The 21,851-nt window shown below is 46.6% G+C and overlaps 1 protein-coding gene across 1 annotated transcript in view; it reads left to right on the top strand.

The window, feature by feature from the left end:
* Positions 1 to 21,851, top strand: part of PLXNB1 (plexin B1) — a 184,922-nt gene that overhangs the window by 126,004 nt on the left and 37,067 nt on the right. Inside the window, exons 14-22 of the mRNA XM_084840675.1 lie at positions 1,698 to 1,820; positions 3,427 to 3,520; positions 6,593 to 6,759; positions 13,264 to 13,415; positions 14,632 to 14,737; positions 15,439 to 15,575; positions 16,254 to 16,430; positions 18,629 to 18,797; positions 20,094 to 20,336. Of these exons, the coding sequence (XP_084696801.1) occupies positions 1,698 to 1,820; positions 3,427 to 3,520; positions 6,593 to 6,759; positions 13,264 to 13,415; positions 14,632 to 14,737; positions 15,439 to 15,575; positions 16,254 to 16,430; positions 18,629 to 18,797; positions 20,094 to 20,336 (1,368 nt within the window). The remainder of the gene's footprint in view (positions 1 to 1,697; positions 1,821 to 3,426; positions 3,521 to 6,592; positions 6,760 to 13,263; positions 13,416 to 14,631; positions 14,738 to 15,438; positions 15,576 to 16,253; positions 16,431 to 18,628; positions 18,798 to 20,093; positions 20,337 to 21,851) is intronic.

Genomic DNA, 21,851 nt, shown 5'->3' with positions numbered 1-21,851 from the left:
CCAGTTTCCAACAAGAGAGCAGAGGTTGCTACACATTTTGGAAGACCAAGGATGAAGCGGATGAAAGCTGCCTGCACAGATTCTATTGAAAAGTTAACAGCTTTGATCCAGATTGCAATATCATACGTCAATTGCATAAGTGACTTAGCCTTAAAAACTTGAAGTGCACCAGGGACAAATTGACGCCCTTTGGTATAATAGAACCTTAATATTGCAGCTGCTGTATTGTTAGCTGTTGCTCTAGCCGGTAGGGCGAACTACAGTTGTGACAGCAGCAGTCCTGTCTCTTTAAATGTGTGTCTGCCCCACCCCCATCTAACGAGCGAGATGAGAGGTCAGTTTTAAAAGCACAATGTATGTTTGAAGTGGGGGTACTGAACCCTTGATTTCCCTCCCCTCATCTGTCTCTCAGTGCCGCCTTTCTCTTGGCTGGCTCTGATACCGGATGTGAGCTGCGAGAAGAATACTAGGGAAGGCAGCAGCAGGGGGCACTTTCCGCCCCTCACTCATTTTCTCATTAAGCGGGCCCCCACCCCTACTTTGATACATGATTGGCAAAGACCTATATTTAAAAGGATGGGTGGACTGCCGCCCTGTCTAATTTGGTCCTCACCAGTGATGTAGTGGGGCCAAGGCTCTCGGGGTCGAAGCACCAGGACGTCTTGATTAGCTGACGTCACCTGCATCCATCTCAGGGCTCCCTGTTTCCTCTGAGTTTAGCTGCAGTCCTCATAGTGGCGCGGGGTGGGGGGTGGGATTGGCTTTTTCCTGGCAACAATCTATTGTTATGAGCTATTGCTGTTTTAATGTAAAGCAGTGGGGGGTGGGGGCTCAGCTTTGAATGGGCAATTAAGACCTATTCGGTTTACAAAAGACATATATAACACACACACACACACAGAGGGATCAATACAGCTGCCTGCATTTTTGGCCTCTCCTTGGGGGCATAACTATGGGGGACTGTCATGATAACTACCTGTAGTTCAAATTTAGCACTAGACCGCTGGCCTCACAGCTGCCAAACAGCTGCTACCCATCAGCACTGTGTAGAAAGGTAGGGAAATACAGCTATTTCAAAGGATAGTAAAAGTGGGCTGAGGGCCCTTTGAATGACTTCTCCCATAGGCTTCTTGCATTGCCACAGAATTCAAAGCAGTGTCAGTAACATGGGGAGCAGGTCCTGGATGAAGGTGAATGAGGAACGCGCTTAGAGGGAGCCCAAGGGTTATATGGGGGATGGCATGTGAAGCTCAATGCTGTAGGACAGGGGTCTCCAACCTTTTTGGACTTGTGGGCACATTTGGGAATTTGAGAAAGTGCTGTGGGCACCACCACAAAATGGCTCCTATGGTGGATGTGGCTAGTCACATAACGGCTGCCGTGGGGGCCTGGCTAGTCAAAAGTGAGCTAAAGAGAAATAAAAAGCTGTGGGAGAGAGAAATATTGAGGGTAGAGGCTCAGAGGGAGAGGGAGAGAAAGAATAAGACTCGAGACTTGAAAGAGAGAGGGAAGACTGCCATAACGTTTTCCAAGGTTTTTCTTCAAACCATTTTTTTCAAGGGGGCAGGGATGGGGAGAGCTTTGTGGGCGCCATAAGAGGTCCCCACAGGCGCTGTGCTGGGGACCCTGCTGTAGGAGGCTGGGTAAAGGTAATGTTCATCTGTAGGATTCAGCCCTGCATTTCTTCCTCCTTCAAGGACCAGCTCCGGGGCTACGAATGTGCATTGGTTCTGGAGGGGAAGACCTTGGTGGTGGAGGCTTATATTGACCAGGATGAAACTAATCCATCCCTTTGCTATATCACATGCCAGCTGCACCAGGTAAGGCCTTCATGCAAGAGCAGCCTGTCCCCAATTTCCTGCTAGCTCCAGTCTCAAGATAGGGCTAAAAAGGAGCGCTGATCATTATGTGATGAGCTGTCACTGGGCTGTTTCAACTTACCTGCTCACAATCTAATGGTTATGATACAAAGGGGAAAAGGAAAGGAATGGAGAGGGGATGGGGAAAGGAGCAAATTCAGGTGGCACTCCTTCCTTGTGAAGTTATATAAATGTTAGTGACTAAGTGGAATGTTCAATGAAGGAAAGATTTCTTAGAGAGCCAAATGACACTTGGTTCTAGCCAGGCTGGTGGAGTGGGCCATGCTCCCTCACCACTCCCTCTGCTGCAGCCATTTGGAGCATTTAAACATGTGAAAAGATCAGCTTTAGAATTCATTAAAACAATCAAAGCAGAAGCATTAAAACCAGCCAGAAAGCAGCTAAAATGGGGTTTTCAACATGGTTCCATCGGGCACCAATGTGACCACAGACACCTCCCTTGGTGGCTGATGGGCTCCTTGTCTCTCCTGATTTTTATTTTATTTCTAAAGATCTTTTAAATTAATTATTTTTAACCAGGATGCTGCAGAGCAAAATGCTGCCCTCCAGCATCCTCTTTATTTGCATTTAAAAGACTGGTTTTGTGTTTTCAAGCCCAGGCTCCTCTGCTGCCTTGTACTTAGATTTTTGGGCAAGTTACTTTGTGTTTAGTCTCACAAGTTTTCCTTCTGGGAAATGAGTAGCCATGAGCAGCCACCATGGTAGCCTTTTTCTGGATGGGTGACATAACCCCCAGCAGCCATTTTGTGGGAGCACCCACTACAATTCCTCAAAATTCCAAATGTGCCCACTGATCCAAAAAGGTTGAGGTCCCCTGAATTAAGACAACTGTAGAGTCATAAACCAAAGGCCTATTGAAATAATAAGGTTTTCAAATTTCATAAAACAGTGGGAAGAGGGGGAACCTGTGGAACTCCCCAGGGAGGGAATTCCATCATTCCATCTATTTCCGATGTTCATGCTATGTGTGCCATTGCTTACATAACCAAAATGTCACCACCCATGTACAAGTGGGGGAGGAATCAGCAGACATGGGGGAGCTCCAAAGTTTGCAGAAGTACATAAAATGTTTAGGAAAAAACCCTGAGGGGGGAGACTCCCCATATCAGCCACGAGGAACTGAGGATACTCGATGGCCACAGAATGCTGACTTACTGTTGGGGAGTAGGGAACAGAAAATTGTGTTGTGGTGAGGAATGGAATGGAATGGCTGGAAATATGAATAGCAGCATTTCGCACTGTAACCTTTTGTTGCAGTTCCCTCTTGTAACTGTACAAGGCCTTCTTTCAGCTCTGTGGAGAGGCCATGAAATGTGTGAAGGGCAAAGAAAAAGAGTTCTCTTTATAAAATCTTCTGATTTTTTTGCATAATTTTAAAAATTATTTATTTATCTTCTATTTTTGGAGGCAGTCTCATGATTTGGATGGCAAAACTATTATTCTTTAAAAAAAAAAAAAAAAAAACCTCTCCCCCGCACCCTGCAATAATTTGTGTTAAGAAATATTCAATTCCTTTCAAAGATGGATGCTTTGGTCTCTCTTTCAGTACAGCTACTCGGCCCCCCAACTTGAATTCAATGCAGTGGTTTTCGTGCAAAGAAAGCGACAGCTCCGTGTGGACGGCATAGAAGATCTTCATGGTACAGGGAAAGAGTATGGGGAAATCGTGGGCTGGGAGCTGGTAACTAAGTCAAGGAAACTCAAGGCAAAATAGTCTCCATTTTGTAAAACATAAGTTCTCTGCTGTTTTACATACTTACAGTGCAATCCTATGCATGTTGAGACAGGAAAAAGTCCCACAACACCCAGCATTCCCCAGTCCTACAAGTCCCAGCATTCTCCAGCCAGCTGGGAGTTGTAGGTCTGAGGCATGCTGGGAGTTGTAAGGCTTTTTTCTGTTTAAACATGCATAGGATTGCACCCTTAGTCGTGCTTAGGGCCATACTTTGGGCCTTCCCAGGTAGAACTTTCCCCACAGATGACTGAGTGCTACATGTAGGGATGGTGGAGAAATAAGTTCAGTTTGAATTTCAATGCAAATTTACCTAATTTCTCACTTTTGAATCTCTATGAAAACCGAAACTCGAGTTATCCTTTGAAATTTGCACCTGGCCAAATTTTTCAGTGGAGTTCTTCAATTTTAAAAAAATTAATATACACATACAAAAAATGTGTAATATCCACATAACAAAATGTGTATTTTTGGGAAAATAACATTAAAAATGCAGTATATTAAGAAAATTGCTTGCAAAAAAGTGCATGTTGGGCAAAAAAACATACAAAAATGTATGTACAAGAAATGTGCACAAAAATGCTTATGAATTTTCATGCAAACTTTAAAAAAAGTCTCAAGTTCAGGACAAACTAAACTTAAGCATGGAGAAATTCTCAAAGTTCAAGACAAACCAGACTTAAGATGAGAATTTGAGAGAAACCGAAATTGACAGATTCATCCATCCCAACCTACACAGCACTGAATTGGAAGTCAACAGCGGTCCTGATGAAGGGATTCGGGCAGTCAAAATGCAGAAGGGAAGTGGCAGCATGAGAGTTGGATGGTGACAGGCATTTTTAGGCACTAACTGCTTGCCCTGTTATTGGCCTGCTTTCTCTTCAAACCTGAGATTGATTGTGTGTGTGTGTGTGTGTGTGTGTGTGTGTGTGAGAGAGAGAGAGGGAGAGGGAGAGGGAGAGAGATCTTGGCTAGGGAGTTGTGTCCTCCAACCCACTTGAATTTTAACACCCTTTCTCTGGATGAATCATTTTGGAACCCTTTTGTGGAATCTTCTAGGGTCCTGTGATCAGGAAGTTGGAAATGTATTTATTTTATTTATTTCTTAGCCGCCTTTCAACATCGAGGTCCTCCCAAGGTGGCTTATAATATAAAGACAGTACAATTCAGTATCACATTATAAAAGCATCTTAGAGGTAAGCAATTTAAAAATTAGCCAGTCAAACTACATTTTCAAATATTTTAACAGCAGCAAATACCATAAAAGCTTTTCAGTTAAAAGCCAGAGAGAACAAGTATGTTTTTAAAGCCCCCTGAAAAGCAGCCATAGATGGTGCCAGCCATATATCATTTGGGAGGGCATTCCAGAGCCTTGGGGCCACCAATGAGAAAGCCCTCTCTCCAGTGCCTGATAACTTTGCTCATCTTAGTGGTGGGCCAGTGATTAGGGTCTCTGAGGATGATCTCAAAACATAGGCAGGTTCATATGGCTGTAGGCGGTCCTTCATATAATGTGGAAATGGAGGACAAGCTCCCCTGGAATACCTTTCAGGCAGCCTGTCTCCTTTTACTGGTCATCCCCTGCTATGGGTCCTCTCCTGTAGTGCACAGCCACAGGGAAACTTTGCTGTTTGCTCTACAAGTGTGGCAACTTGCTGGCTGCTGCTTCCATGGTCTTAACTCTTAGGGCAGGGTTTCTCAGACTTTGTGTCCATTGGGGCAGGCAACCTTTTTTGTCCTGAGGGCTGCATGCAGTGCCAGATTGAGGACTGCACGCACACTCACACACACTCATCTCAATGTGCAAGGATGGGGAGGTTTAAACCTCCCCTCCCTGCTCGCTGAAATCAGGGAATAGGTATTGCTGGGGTGGGGGAGCCCCCCACAGTAATTCTGATCTGGATTACTGGGAAGGGGTGAGGTTAAGGTCTCCCCCCTGCCCCAGCAAGATCACTGTTCCCTCACTGCTATCAACAACCCCAATCCATTTGTCTGTTTCCCCACAGCTCATGGTGATCTGTTCCCTGTTCTCCAGCTGATGGCCGACCAGCTGGGTAGTAGGAAAAGTGGGTGGGGCTCCATGGAGTGCACAGAGAGTGACTAAGAGCAGCCTGTGGGCAACAGGTTGCCCGTATATGATGTACACAGATCTCCTGCTTCTGAACTTACTCTACTTTGCGTCCTTCCTCCTAAGCCAGGACACCAATATTCTGTTCCACAGGTGGAAGATTTTCACATGCTGCCTTAGTGCTGCATTGTGAGGCTCTTAGGTCTGGGTGCTAATCCAACACACGCATTAGAAAAGGAACCAAAGAAGGCCCTCTGGGAACCCACCCACCCGCCCCCTTTGGAGTACGACTGGCCCCCAATCTCCCCGCATTCTGGAACGGGGTCCAGACACCTCCTTTTGGCTTGGGTTTTTAAATCGTTTGGGTGTTTAACGTTTTTCTGCGTTTTTATGTGAAGATGTCTTTTATATTTTGATCTTTTTGTAAGCCGCCTTGGTTGGCCTCAGGAAGGCGGTATAGAAATACAATACATAAATAATAAAATGCAACTGCACACAAGGAACTGTCATTAGAACAAAGCAACAGCCGTGTGCCCATCTTTCTAGACTAGGCTGAGTTGAAGGGGGAATGGGATGAATTCACCTGAAGGTCCTTGGCCGGGGTGCTTTCCACCACCTGGGGCCTGGCTAGAGGAGGGAGGAAAGCTCCTCTTGCCTGAGGATCCTGTTCTTCCCTGGAGCTTGGTGCCTCTCCCCCACCCCTTCAGATGTCCTACATTTTAAAAAGCACTGCAGTGGGGGCTGATGTGCCAAGATCCTGCCTTGGAGCAGGCAAAGAGGGTAGGAGAGAATGCGACGTTCCTCTGGGGTCCCGTCTGTGCCTCTTTGTCTCCCTTGGCCCGATTTCTGTATCCAAAGGATTGCCCTTTGGGTCTCACCAGTGCCTTTCCCAATATGTCTCATGCTCTGCAGTCACCCTGTACAATTGCTCCGTGGGACACTTGGACTGCAGCCGCTGCCAGACCGCCGACGTCAAGTATAACTGTGTGTGGTGTGGTGGGAAACAGCCCAGCTGCCTGTTCCGAGATTCCTGCAAAGAAGAGGTCACAGACACGTGCCCAGCCCCTCTGATTCATGCTGTGAGTAACAGCGCAGCGCAGTGGAAACCAGATGTCTAACAAAGAAATCCACAGGACTCCGGGATGGTTGCAAAATAGCCTGATGAGGCATTAGGCTAGCCAAGGTTATGGTCAAAGGGGCGGCTAGTTTGGACTTGGCAACTTGATTGCTTCCCATCTTCAGATGAAGCTGCCTTCTTCGGAGGCGGAATGGCATGAATTCCCACCTGCTTCTTGAAGCCTGGCATTTAGGAAGCTGCCTTACAGGGCTGAATGACATACGGAGTTAAATATGTGGCATGCAGTTGATCTTCACCATTTTGTTTACGTTAATGTGAGCGTGCAGGGCCCTAATCCAGATCTGGACCACCATGCACAGGTAGGGGAGGTTTAAACTTTCCACCTAGCCACTCCCACCCAATTCACCCCCCCTTGGGGGAGGGATTAAAAAAGGGGGAAATTCATTGGCACCAATTGAGCTTTCTTCCCTTTTTAAAATCCCTGCAGTGAGTGTGGGATTTTGATGGGAAAAACCTGGCTGGATGGAAAGGTCTAACCTGGGCACGGTGGTCCCAATCCAGATCAGGGCCCTGTGTGCTTACACTAAGCACTAAGTAAACAAAATGGTGAGGATCAGCTGCATGCTATGTATTTAACTTAGTGTAGGTTAGTCCATGGACCAGTGGAGGCAGGTGGCTCTGATTTCAATGGGGCTGTGAATCCATTCTGGGTTTCAGTCAGAACCAGCCAGAACTTTAAAGGGGCTATCCAAGGTGCTGACCCCTAGCCCAAAAATAGGTTCGGCACCTTGGGTAGCTCCTTTAGAGTTCTGGCTGGTTCTGACTGAAACCCAGAATGGATTCAGAGCCCCACCGAAATTGGAGCCACCCGTCTCCACTTCTACAGACTGTTTGTCCATCTAGCCCAAGAGTGTCTTCTGCAGGGTTAGGGAACTGCTGGTGTGCAATGCCTTTTGATCCAGCCCATGGTTCCTCTCCTTGCCCTCAACCCCTACTGTGCAGCACTTATGCTCAGAAAAAAAAGCTTCTATTGGTACCAGTGGAAGCTTTTTTTTCTAAACCGAATTGCCCTCTGTGTGTGTGTGTGTGCGTGGGGGGGGGGGGAGTTTCATGGGGAGAGAAGGGTTAACCCTCCCCTCCCTGTGCACTGCAACCCCCCAGAAAATCCCCGCTCTGCACAGCAATTAGGCTTGGAATAAAAGCGTGCATTGGCGCCAATAGATGCTTTTTTCCTAAGCTTCAGTCCAGCATGAAGTGTGTGTGTTATATTGGGGAGGGGGAAAGAGAGAAAGGGGGAAAAGAGGGAGAATGGGGTGGCTGCACCCACCACTGGTTCTGGTCCTGCTTATTTTGACTTCAGCCCTGCCCACCACCAACTCTGGTCTTGCCCTTCCTGGTATATGGCCCCCGAGGGAGTGTTGGATTGCTCTCTCTCTCTGTGCCCGATGCGGGCTGCAAATTCGGAACTGTCCTTGAGCGCAGAGTGAAACCCACACAGCTCTTCCTTCAGGCTCCAGCTCTGAGCTGAATAGGGGAGGCAGAGGTGTGTATTGGCTTACCTCTGCCATTGCTCCAGGTTCAGGCTCATCTTGCTCCCATCTCACCATGACCAGGGGGTAAGTGAGATTATAAAAATCTGGCAAATTGGATTAAGCTACCTGATTATATCATTAAGGGCAAATGAAGCCAATTCTGAGTAAGGGAATATCAGCTGAATTAGCAAACATTTTCAAGTCTAGTTTCATCAGTCATCAAAAAATCAGAGAAATAGGATTTGCTTTATGCTGGAAAAAGTTCACAAAAATGTCCATGGAACATTCCTCACCTCTTTCGGCTCAGCCTTATAATGCCACTTGCGAAGTGCAGTGCTGTATGTTATATTTTGTATTCAGGAAACTGCCCCAGCGTAAAAAACCCCCAAACCCAATATGCACACTGCATCACCGATAAGAGCGGCCACGTGAGCCAATTGTGGCTTTTTGCCTGCAAAATGCACGCAGGAAAGGATTGGGCCCTGCTCTCATGGATCTATGATGAGAAGCATCTCTGAGACAACTAATCAGGGAATGGTTTCCATAGGTCACTTGTGTGTTTGCAAGATATTCTCACAATAGTAACCTTGAAGGAAGAAATCAACACTCTTTTGAATTTTAAAAGGAGGAAAGGACTTTCCTGAAGAAGTGGGTCTTGAAGATGAACTTGGAGGAGGGGAAGAGAAGGGTCTTAATGAAGAGAGGGCAGGAGGTTGCTCCACAGAGGAGCCTAGAGGCAAAAAAGCAAAGAGTGGGAGGAGAAGACAAAAGATGCATGCCCGTGTAGGAGATAAGCTTATGCAGAGCAGACAGAGCAATGAGGATAAGGGGGAGATGGGAGCGCTGATACCGCCAGGGCAGAGAGGCAGAGAACCTCAAACAGAAGCATTACATTTAAGGACCTTGAGACCTGATAAGGTGGAAAAATACATTTAAACAGTAAACAAAAACAACAGAGGGTCTTGTAGCAGGTTAAAGGACTCTGCTTTCGTGGACTAGAATCAGATGCACAAAGTCTTCTCTTCAGAAGTGGGCTCTAAACAACAAAAGATTATGCTGTAATCAATTTGCTAGGCTTTAAGGTGCCACAAGACTCCTTGTCGTTTTTGCTGCAAGACTCACATGGTTTCCTCTCTGGAAAACAGGCATGAACAGACTGCATGCCGCTGAGTGTGCGGTGGTAGTGCACATGAGCATGCGCACGCACACACGTGCTATCCGTTGAATCACAGTGTGCAGGCAGAAGTCATGTTTTCACCATGTGTCTCCAGGCCATACAAGGTTAGGAGGGGTAGTGTACGAGAAAAAGGAAAATTTCTATGTTGGAGAACTAGCTCAACCAGGGAGTTTCATAAGCAAGGGCATGATATCCATCCTGTGTTGTGAATTGGTCTACTGCAGGGATGGAGAACCTCAGGCCTGGGGGCCAAATCCAGCCCTCCTGGATTCCCAGTCTGGCTCTCTGAGGGTCCCCAGATGGCCATGCCCCTTTCCCTAGTCCCACCCCCTTTCTCCAGTCACTGATCATTTAGTGGTTTTCCTAGTGGTTTAGTGGTTTTGTGCAGCCCCACCCCCCCACCCCCACGCTGCTTCATTCTGAGCGGTTGAAATGCCTCTCCTAAGGCTTAGTTATGTCAGTAAGAGCTTTAAGCTACAACACTGAGGTTTTATTAGAATGTATGTCTTTCTGGCAGGGATTTGTTTTATTGTTTTATTCTGTACAGTGCCATGTACATTGATTGTTGTTCAGTCGTTAAGTCGTGTCCGACTCTTCGTGGCCCCACGGACCATAGCACGCCAGGCCTTCCTGTCCTGCGCTCTCTCCCGGAGTGTGCTCAAGTTCATATTCATTGCACTGGTGATGCTATCTAGCTGTCTCATCCTCTGCCATCCCCTTCTCCTTTTGCCTTCAATCTTTCCCAGCATCAGGGTCTTTTCCAGGGAGTTTTCTCTTCGCATTAGGTGGCCAAAATATTTGAGCTTCAGCTTCAGTATCTGTCCTTCCAATGAGCACTCAGGGTTGATTTCCTTTAGGACTGACTGATTTGACCTCCTTGCAGTCCAGGGGACTCGTAAGAGTCTTCTCCAGCACCACAATTCGAAAGCATCAATTCTTCGGTGCTCAGCCTTCCTTATAGTCCAGCTCTCACAGCCATATGTTGCTACTGGGAAAACCACAGCTCTGAGTATACGAACCTTTGTCAGCAAGGTGATGTCTCTGCTTCTTACTATGCTGTCTAGGTTTGCCATAGCTTTCCTCCCAAGGAGCAAGCATCTTTTAATTTCATGGCTACAGTCACTGTCTGCGGTGATCTTGGAGCCCAAGAAAATAAAATCTGTCACTGCTTCCATTTCTTCCCCTTCTATATGCCAGGAAGTGATGGGGCCAGATGCCATGATCTTCGTTTTTTTAATGTTGAGTTTCAAACCAGCTTTTGCACTCTCCACTTTCACCCTCAACAAGAGGCTCTTTAGATCCTCTTTGCTTTCTGCCATTAGGGTGGTATCGTCTGCGTATCTGAGGTTGTTGAGAATTCTCCCAGCAATCTTAATTCCGACCTGTGATTCATCCAACCCGGTGTTTCTCATGATGTACTCTGCATATAAGTTAAATAAGCAGGGTGACAATATGCAGCCTTGTCGTACTCCTTTCCTAATTTTGAACCAGTCGGTTGTTCCATGTCTGGTCCTTACTGTTGCTTTTTGACCCTCGTACCGGTTTCTCAGGAGACAGGTAAGGTGGTCTGGTACTCCCATCTCTTTCAGAATTTGCCACAGTTTGTTGCGATCCACACAATCAAAGGCTTTAGCGTAGTCAATGAAGCAGAAATAGACGTTTTTCTGGAATTTTCTTGCTTTCTCCATGATGCAGCGAATGTTGGCGATTTGATCTCTAGTTCCTCTGCCTCTTCGAAACCCAGCTTGTACTTCTGGTAGTTCTCGGTTCACATACTGCTGAAGCCTAGCTTGTAGGATTTTGAGCATCACCTTGCTGGCATGTGAAATGAGCACAATTGTACGGTAGTTTGAACACTCTTTGGCATTGCCCTTCTTTGGAATTGGAATGTAAACTGACCTTTTCCAGTCTTGTGGCCATTGTTGAGTGTTCCAAATTTGTTGGCATATTGAGTACAGCACTTTAACAGCATCATCTTTTAGATATGTTCCATGGGGTTTTCTTGGCAAGAATACTGGAGTGGGTTGCCATTTCCTTCTCCAGTGGACCACATTTTGTCAGAACTCTCCGCCATGAGCTGTCCATCTTGGGAGGCCCTGCACGGCATAGCTTATGGCTTCACTGAGTTACGCAAGCCCCTTCGCCACAACAAGGCAGTGATCCATGAAGGGGATGTGCATTGATGGTGCTATATAAATAAATAATGCCAACAACAACATGCTGGCATTTTTTGCCCTGTCCACTTTGCCTTCAACTCCACCCACCACTGGAATGTGGCCCGCAAAATGAAATTCAGCCCTCAGGCTGAAAGAAGTCTGCACCCCTGGTCTACTGTGAGTAAATTTGTGTAGGATGGTGGCTAAGAGACTAAGCTGTAAGCCTGGAAGGCCCCACTTCAAGAGTTGCTTCTGCTATGAATCCACTACATGCCTGTAGTGAAGTCGCAGTTCTTTTAGCCTCAGGCCTTCCCTCTGACCATCTGAAATATGACCTGCCTCACAGGGTTGCTGTAAGGTAGGGGTGGGGAACCTCTCCCAGCCCTAGGGCTGAATTCAGCTTTGGAGAAGCCCTCCAGGGCTGCATTCCATTGGTGGACAGGCCAAAGGCAAACAGGGTGAGGCCAAATTGCCAGCATATTGTACCTTGAAGTTCTTACTGCCAGTAACTCAGCCTTAGGAGAGGTATTTCAACCTTTTAGAATGAGGAAAGAACTGCACAAAAACTTGGAAACCACTGAACAATTGGTGGTTGGGGAAAAGGGGGGTAGGGCCAGGGGAAGGGTCATGGCTACTTCAGGGGGTCAGTGTGGGTCCCCAGGAGGACTGTATTTGGCCTGCAGCCCTGAGCTTCCCCACCCCTGCTGTAAGGGTTATTGAGACAATGTATGTGAAACCCCTTGCAAAGCAGAAAGCGAAGAGGATCTAAAGAGCCTCTTGTTGAGGGTGAAAGAGGAGAGTGCAAAAGCTGGTTTGAAACTCAACATTAAAAAAACGAAGATCATGGCATCTGGCCCCATCACTTCCTGGCATATAGAAGGGGAAGAAATGGAAGCAGTGACAGATTTTACTTTCTTGGGCTCCAAGATCACCGCAGACGGTGACTGTAGCCATGAAATTAAAAGACGCTTGCTCCTGGGGAGGAAAGCTATGGCCAACCTAGACAGCATAGTAAGAAGCAGAGACATCACCTTGCCGACAAAGGTCCGTCTAATCAAAGATATGGTTTTCCCAGTAGTAATGTATGGCTGTGAGAGCTGAACTATAAGGAAGGCTGAGCGCCGAAGAATTGATGCTTTCGAACTGTGGTGCTGGAGAAGACTCTTACGAGTCCCCTGGACTGCAAGGAGGTCAAATCAGTCCATCCTAAAGGAAATCAACCCTGAGTGCTCATTGGAAGGACAGATAATGAAGCTGAAGCTCCAATATTTTGGCCACCTAATGCGAAGAGACAACTCCCTGGAAAAGACCCTGATGCTGGGAAAGACTGAAGGCAAAAGGAGAAGGGGACGGCAGAGGATGAGATGGCTAGATAGCATCACGGATGCAATGAATATGAACTTGAGCACGCTCCGGGAGAGAGCGCAGGACAGGAAGGCCTGGCGTGCTATGGTCCATGGGGTCACGAAGAGTCGGACACGACTGAACGACTGAACAACAACAACGACAACAATGATTACTGGGCTATTTTGGCATCAGCTTTGTGAGCTGGTGGAGGGGACAGGCTGTTCAGAGTGGCCCCGTGTTTTTTTTTCAGTGTGCAGATGAGATGTTTACACATGTTTGGGCATCTTTTTCAGGTTTATCCCTTAAACGGACTGGTTGAAGGCAGTACCAGAATCACCATCACCGGATCGAACCTTGGTCAGAAACACCAAGATATTGCGGAGACAGTCAGCGTGGCCGGAATCCCCTGCAAGGTTGATGCTCTGGTGTATGAGATCTCTAGCAGGTCAGTGCATTTCCTGTGGGTTCAGAGGAGTGAGGTGATATTAGGTGCTATATCATAGCCCTCTCAGTGGCAGGTGGAAATTTCTGTCTATCTTCCCCTTTTAAATGGATTGCTTTCTCTCTATCTGCTTTGTCATCTCACTTCCCGCCAGCTGCTTCTGGTGTCACTGTGTTTTTGTCACAGACTAACTGGGGCACACAAGTGGTGTTTATAGGATCAGGCCCAGAGAGGTAAGGTGGTCAGGCAGAGACAGGCATCAAGCAGGAGAGAAATGTTCATAGGAGCTGTTGAAGTCAAACAGGAACTGGCAGGTTCAAAGATATAAAACGAAGGAAACCCAGACGAACTTTCTTGGCAGAACTGCTGGCTGCCTTTTTCTCCCTCCTGGTTCAAGGGCTGCTGGGAATCATGAGCCAGTGAGGACAAGACAACCAAATTATTCTCAGCACTGCCATGTTCCAACTTAGCAGGGCAAGGTTGAGTCCTGGAAAGAAGCCTTTGATAGTCCTTGTTGTGGGCTCTGACTGGGACAAAGAGGTAGGCAGGTTTATAGCGGGGGGCGGGGGGGGGGGAGACACACTTTTGGCCTGCCAGATGTTGTTGGGTTGTAGTTTCTGTCCGTTGGCCAAACTGGCTAGAGCTGATGGGAGTTGTAGGCCAATGACAGCTGGAGAGACACAGGTTCCCCACCTCTGGTTTATAAGATGAGCAGGTACAGCTTATCCCATCTGAGTGGCCCAGCATCATCTGCTTGCCTTCATATTTGAGATCAAAGGAAAGGGAAAAAGCACCTGGTCTGTTTGAATGGAGATGGGGGTTTCTCTAGAGAAAAAAACTGGTGAAACAGTACATGGAATCATGGAATTGGAAGGTGCCCAAAGGCCATCTATCTAATCCATCCCTCTGCTGCAAGTCAGGACTACCCATCCTCATCCTCCCATATCAGCCATACAAGATCCCCACCACTGCCTGCTGTAAACAAGATGCTTTCAGAGCTAATAGCTCCAGGTGGCTCCTGTACGCGAACCAAGCCACGTACTGCGGAGGAAGGGAAAGTGGCTTAGCAGCACGCCTGCTCAGGTGGGTGAAGTCTCCACCACAGCTAGGCCAAGAGCTAAAAGTGCCCCCCTCTCATTAACTCAGGTTTAGAGCAGCCCATGTGGTGCACCTTGGTGGGGCATTCTTCTCCATCCTCTCTTCTGCCCTTGTCCTGCAGTATCGTGTGCACCACGGGCATGAGCAGCACAGAGAGGTCTGGGCATGTGGTCGTGGAAGTTCCTGGAGGTGGACAGGGAGTCTCTGGTCATGTGTTCACTTACCAGGTAATGTGGCCATCTGTTTCATTAACTCATGGGCTGAAACCTGACATTGTGGAACATGCATGGCTGCTAGCAAAGGCACACATCCCTCCCCATAACATCTGGTACTGAAGAGTATATGCTTTGATGTGTCCATGCATTGCAATTTCCGCCAGTACACACACTATTGCAGTCATGGGAAACTTCCGGCCTGCGAAGAGCTCCAGCCAGGAGCATACTTTTCCTGTGACCCTGCTAGAGATGGACTAGACATGTGCTCAGTATTTGGTACTTTGGAACCACTATAAGAATCAAAACTCAAGTAATCCTTTGAAATTGGCATTTGGCTGAATTTTGCAATGGAGTTCTCCAGTCAAAAACATATACGGAAATATGTGTGTTAGGGAAAATAATGTTCACAAATGCATTTCACTAGTAGAATTGCTTGGGGAAAAAAATTATATATTTGGCAGAAATGCATGTATTTGAAGCAATGTGCACAAAAATGCTAATGAAATTTCATGCAAACTTGAAAAAAAATTCTTAAAGTTCAGGTTGAACTGAACTTAGTTTATACTGATTTTGTTTTGTTTTTTTCCATTTTATTAATTCCAGATTTCAGTATCCATGTGTGTAAGTTGCTTCAAGACTGCTTTTTCTCATGAGAAGTGATGCATAAATTTAAATAATCATAATGACAATTCCTTCCCTGCCCTTACACGCAGAACCCAGAGCTGAAGTCTATTTCTCCATTGCGAGGCCCCAAGGCTGGCGGGACCTGCCTCACGCTGACAGGCTCCAAGCTACTGACCGGCAACCCCAGCACAATCAGCATTCTGATTGGACACTTCCCTTGCTACATGTAAGAAATGGTGCTTGGCAGTGGCTGCTTTTTTCAGATTTGCCCACAGGCCAGTGGTCGAGGGTATGTTGCTCCCCCACACACACACACTTTTTATAATTAAGTACTGTCTGTTGGCCCCAGGCACCTGCTGTCACCCTTTGGACAGATGGAATCCAGGAAAGCACTCCCCGCCCGTCTTTTGACAGGCTCCGGGAGGGATAGCATGCTCATCAATATGCATCCCCTCACCTCATTTGGGTGGGCCTTAGTGGTTTGGAGAACACTTCTGCTGAGCAACAGAGTCTCAGGGTAACAGTTCCTTGAGGGTAGCTGCATTAGTCTGTTGTGGCAAAAACAAGGAGTGTTGTAGCACCTTAAAGAGTAACTAATTTATTCTGCCATAAACTTTTGTGAATCGGATGCACTTCCTCACATGATTGTATCTGATCTGATCACATGAAGTGGGCTGTAGTCCACAAAACCTTAGGCCCAAATCAGTTTGTTAGTCTTTAAGGTGCCACAAGACTCTGAAGTCTCAGGGGTTTGCCCTACAAGCCATGAGTTGCTTATTAGACTATATTTTTCTCAGTTGTTGTTGTCTGCAAAGTTGTTGAGAGCTTATTGTCTACAAAGGCAACTAATACATCTATAAATCAATCCCTTTTCTCTTACTCTCCCCTTCCCTTTTCTCCACAGTCGTTCTGAGATGCAGGAGGATGAGCTGCAATGCCTGACAAGTCCCAGTAATGCATCCGTGGAGCTCCCTGTCACAATCAAGTATGGGGATCAGGAACGAAGGTTGGGGAATTCCCTCTTCAAATACACCCTAGATCCCAACATCACCTATGCAGAACCAGCCAAGAGTTTCCAGAGGTACTGAGATCAATGTGATAAATGTAAAGAGACGCCTTACACTAGGGGTGGGAAACATGTGGCCCTCCAGATATTGTCAACTATCATCCCTAACCATTGTGCATGTGGGCTGGGCCTGATGGGCATTGGAGTCCAGCAACATCTGGAGGGCCATGGATTCCCCACCCCTGCCCTAACACTGAGGGCATTTCACACATGAGCATGGGCAGTGTTAAGAAAGCCTAACTGGGCAAAGGCCTTGGATCTTCTGGGCTGTGGCCTGGATCTTCAAAGCTGCACCAGTTGCCATCATCTGCCTTAATACAAGCCTGCTTCTCCCCTCTGAACTCAGTAGCCTTGCAGTTACTAGAACACCCCTGCTTTAACACTGAGAGCATTTTCACACATAAGGCTTAACTGGTTTCCCTCATCTATTTATGTTAAACCTTGATCAGTGTTCTTGCACAATAGAAAGGGGAGAGAAGCAAATGAGCCAATGTAGGGTTTGCATCCTATTACAGTGTATACAGACCATGTATTTTGACTGGCAGCAGCTCTCAGAGGACTCTGGTAGAGGGTTTCCCTCCAGCCATTCTATGTGGAGATGCCAGGGTTGATTGCTTGAAGTTGTTTTTAGATATATTTTGTCTTTGTGTATATTATCTGTTCACGTATTTTCTATGTAAATAGCTTTTAACCTCTGTATACTGTATTTTTAATGTTTTTAATCTCTGTAAACCACCCAGAGAGCTTTGGCTGTGGGGTGGTACAGAAATGTAATAAATAATAAATAATAATGTGTCCTGCCACCAGCAGAATGGGTCTCTTGCTCCCAACTAGTTGTAATCTCATGGGAATTTCTACTTAGACTTAGTACAACTATCTAACTACATGAACCTACCTACATGAATGCTCTCTCTACAAAGCATTGATAGTTGCACAGGCAGACAGACTTGAAATGTCATCTCAGCTTTTTCCTGGACCTTTGGTGGTTTCGGGAGACTTTCCCTAAGGCAGGGGTGGAGAACTGTTCCATACCTGGGGGCCAGATTGCCTCCTGGGACACCCCCTAGGGGCCAGATGGTGTCCCTCCTGAAGCCCCACCTACTTTCCCAAATCCTCACCCCCTGACATCACCCGACTCCTTTCTCTATGCACAGAGAAAAGGATAGCCTTTCCCTGCTCAGTGCTAGAGAAAGGCTGCTCTCATCTCCAGTTGGAACTAAGAGCAGGGTTTTGCTTCTCAGCACTAGACAGCCTTTCTCTAGTGCTGAGCATGGGCTTGGGCCTGGGACAGAAGCTGGTGTACTGAATGGGAAATCTTCATGGACTGGATCTGGCCCATGGGTACAGATTCCCCATCCCTAATTTAAGGCACACTGTGAGGAGAAAATTGATATCGCTGTAGGGAGCAGATGGGCTTCTAGATGGGAACATAAGAAGCTGACTTATACCCAGTCAGACTATTGGGATTTCTAACTCAGTATTGTCTACACTGTCTGGCAGCAACTTCCCAGGGTTTCAGAGAGGGGTCTTTCATAGCCTAACTTGGAGGTGATGGGGATTGAACTGGGGATATACTGAATGCAAAGCGTATGCTCAACTACTGAACCAGGACCCTTCTCTTAAAGGGAAAAACTTGACGATGCAGATCCTAGAGCTGCAGTGGTTCAAGACAACATTTGCTTAAGGCACAATCCTATGCATGTTTAGACAGCATGGCTGGCTGGGGCATCTTGGGAGTTGTAAGCCTTCTTTCTGTCTAAACATGCATAGGATTGTGCCCTTAAGAACATAAGAGCAGCTCAGCTGGATCAGGCCAAAGGTCTATTTAGTCCAGCATTTTGTTTCCACAGCTGCAAACCAAATGCCAATGGGAAGCCCGTAAGCAGGATATGAGTGCAATAGCACCCTCCTGCTTGTATTCCCCAGCACCTGGTGTACATAGACATACTGCCCCTGATCCTGGAGGTAGCTTATAGCCCTCAGGACTAGTTGCCGTTGATACCCTTATCCTGCATGAATTTGTCTTTAAAGCCATCCAAAATGGTGGCCATCACTACATCTTGTGGAAGTGAATTCCATAGTGTAACTTGCATGCTGTGTGAAGAAGTACTTGCTTGTAGCTTGCTTGGTTCTCACCGTAGGTTTGTATAATGGTATTATTGTATTGGCAGTTTTATTTTTTATTGCTTTATGTGTGTACATGTGTATTTCAGTGGCGGAAGAGAGATCCGAGTTTGTGGGCATAACCTCGATGTCGTGCAGTGGCCAAAAATTCGTGTCACAGTTTCACCATTGGAGCGCCGACGCCGGGGATTGGGGAGGTGGCGTAGGATTATCCCAGAAACTGAATGCCCAGAGAATGCTCTCTGTAGCGTCAAGCAAGTAGGTTGGCCACGCATTACTATACTTTTTTTTAACTGGCACCAATGCAAGTTTGGATGTTCCCCTTCTCACGCCCAGATGTCTTGGGGCCAGCCCTAGTCCCTGCAGTCACTATCTTCGTTATTGATTTCATTCAGTGTATATCCCATCCTTCCTCTAAGGGTCTGTGGGAGATGAACATGATTCCTCCCCAGTTATTATCCTCACAACAACCATGTGAGATAGGTTGGGCTGAGAGTGAGTGACTGGCCCTGGTGAATTTCATGGCTGAGTGGAGATTTGAACTTGAGTCTGCCTAATTGTAGTCCAGCACTCTAACCACTACACTGCACTGGCTCTTGGCCTTGGCCAAGAAAAAGAAATGTTCCTAAGTTCTTGGTAAACCCCTTCTAGAGAGTATCCTGCGAAGGGTTTGCCAAAAACTTCAGAAGAGCCATGCAAGACCAGACCAAAGGCCTGTCTAGTCCAGCATTCTGTCCCCACCATGGCCAGCCAGATGCCCCTTGGGACACCCACCACAGCATCCTCTTGTTCATGTTCCTCAGCAACTGTGATTGAGAAGAATCCTGCAGGCATCTGGCACTGGAGTTAATCTACAACCATCATGAGTAGCTATGGACGCTGGAGAAATCCTCAGCGGATTGAAAGGACATCAGAGTCCTAAGAACCTGATCTGCAGAATCTTCAACAGACCGGCTCTCCCTGCTGGTGTGCGGCTTGCAGATTTCAGCTTATTTTTTCTTGCAAAAAATGGCAAGATATGCAAATTGCAGCTGCATTTTGCATATTTTTGGCAAATTACAGCTGTAATTTGTGTAATTTGCACAAATTATGCTAATTACAGCCGTAATTTGCCCAATATATGCATATTGCCCCTGCAATTCGCATATCTTGCCATTTTTAGAAAGAAAAAAAAAGCCAAAATGCACAAGCTGTGCCAGGTGCTCCTGGGAAATCGGTCGAGCCCCAAGAGGGCTGGATTTCCCCATGATGGACATACCTCGGACCAGATATGGGCGGATTTGTACATCCCTATGAGTAGCTGTTGATATCCTCCCTACGTTTGCCTAATCCCCTTTTAAAGACATCCAAGTTGGTGGTCATTCTTGTTGTATTGAATTTTGTAGTTTAACCCGGTGTTGTGTGAAAAAATATTTCCTTTTATTTGTCCTGAATCTCCCCCATTCACCAAGAGCCCCCTCAGGGATGTGCTTCACAGGATCCTGGGAATGTAGTATCTCTGGAAGACAAGCCAGCAGAGCCCAGCTGCTTACTTCTCTTCATTTCTGATCCTAGTTTGAAGAGCCATGCGAGGTCAACTCTTCCAGCCTTATACTGTGCAAAACACCAGCCATTAAGCCACTGTCCCACGCCATCCAAGTAAAACTGGAGTTCGTCCTGGATAATCTCAGTTTTGATTTCAACGCCTTGCATCCAGCTGGCTTCTCCTATGAGGTTGATCCCTTCCTGAAGCCCCTCAACACGGAAGATCATACGAAACCCTATCGGCACAAGCCCGGAAGTGTCATCTCTGTGGAGGTAAATGGAACAACTAGTTCCCTGAAAGCAGGAGACGACACCCAGGCCTTGCTTATTGGCTTTGGGTCAGCTGCTGATTGAAGATAAAGAGATTTCACATCTAGGGTGAGAGGGGGTAGGCCTGAGGGGAAAGAGGTGGCGCCTGGGGGAGAAGCCAGTGGGCCAGATGGGGACACCCCACGCCATGGATGAGAGGTTCCCCTTCCCTGATATAGTTCAACATCCTGTTTTCCATCATTGACCAGCCAGATGCTTCTCTGAAACACATAAGTAGAAGATGAATAGACAGTAGTTCTCCCTCGTTGCTTGTCCCCCAGCAACTGGTATTCCAAGGTATACTGCTTCCAATCCTTAAGGTTCCATTTAAATGTCATGGGGATTTTCTACATGAGGCATTTACCGTGTGCTCATCATTCCCTACTCACGGGTTCTTTGGACAGCTACATGACCCTCCAGTTTTGCTTCATGTCTAATGAGCACTTTCGGCAATTTTTCTTTAAAGCAGTGTGGCATTAATTGTGAAAGCAAAAGAAAGTGTGATTTCCTCACGTGTATTTGCACTATTCTGCTATACCACAGTGCTGTCTAGAGGTTATGTAGCAGAAAAGCAGGAAAGGAAACGCTCCTCGTGTAGTGCTCAGACCTTAGTTCTGCAATGAAACCAAAAGCTGAAAGCCAATTAACAGCCCCATGTAGAAAAACTCATGATTAATAGTAACTGATAGACCTTTCCTCCTGTGCATTTGTCCAACTCCTAACATGAGGTTGGGGAACCTGTGACTCTCCAGGTGTTGGTGGACAACAACTCCCATCAACCCTGACCATTGGCCATGCTTGCTGGGACTGATTGGAGTCCAACAACGTCTAGAGGGCCACAGGTTCCTCACAACTGCCCTAACAAATCCATCCAAGCCAGTGACCACATCTTGTGGCTATGAGTTCCTTCAGTTAATTATGCGTCATGTGAAAGCTGCGGGACCAAAAACACAACTGCAACTTGCAAGTTCCCTCTTCTCCATTTCCCTAATTTCCTTGTTACTAGCTGCTATGCAAAGGTCTCAACCAAGTGTAAACACTCCCCAAACACTGCCTGTTTCCAGCTGAGCCCCTGCTGCAAAACCCAGGATGGGATAAGTGGTGCAAGCAGAACAATACAAATTAACTTCTTGTTCACCGTTGCTTTCATCCTTATTACATATTCTGATTACAGAAATCAGTCTTTTCAGTTTGCAGAAATGGTTGCTCCTTGGTACAGACTTTATAATAATCTAGACTGTTTATTGTTTTATGCCAGCTACAAGGCCTTTTAAGTTTTAGCCCCATCTGTTTGCAACAGCACTTGAAATTAACAGCATTTATTTGGAAATTGCTAAGGGCTAATAGCATATACTGAATAATAATAGGCCACAGATGTTACAATTAAATCTCTCTTTCTCTCTGAAAATAGGTTTGTATTTTTTTAATATAAAGAGAAAATGTGTTCATATATCTGGCTTACATACACACCAACACATT

This window comes from Heloderma suspectum, chromosome 2 (assembly GCF_057233095.1).
Source record: "Heloderma suspectum isolate Gila_16-S chromosome 2, 16-S_ref, whole genome shotgun sequence".
In the NCBI taxonomy this organism is placed as follows: domain Eukaryota; kingdom Metazoa; phylum Chordata; class Lepidosauria; order Squamata; family Helodermatidae; genus Heloderma; species Heloderma suspectum.
This window is presented reverse-complemented; position numbering and strand designations above follow the sequence as displayed.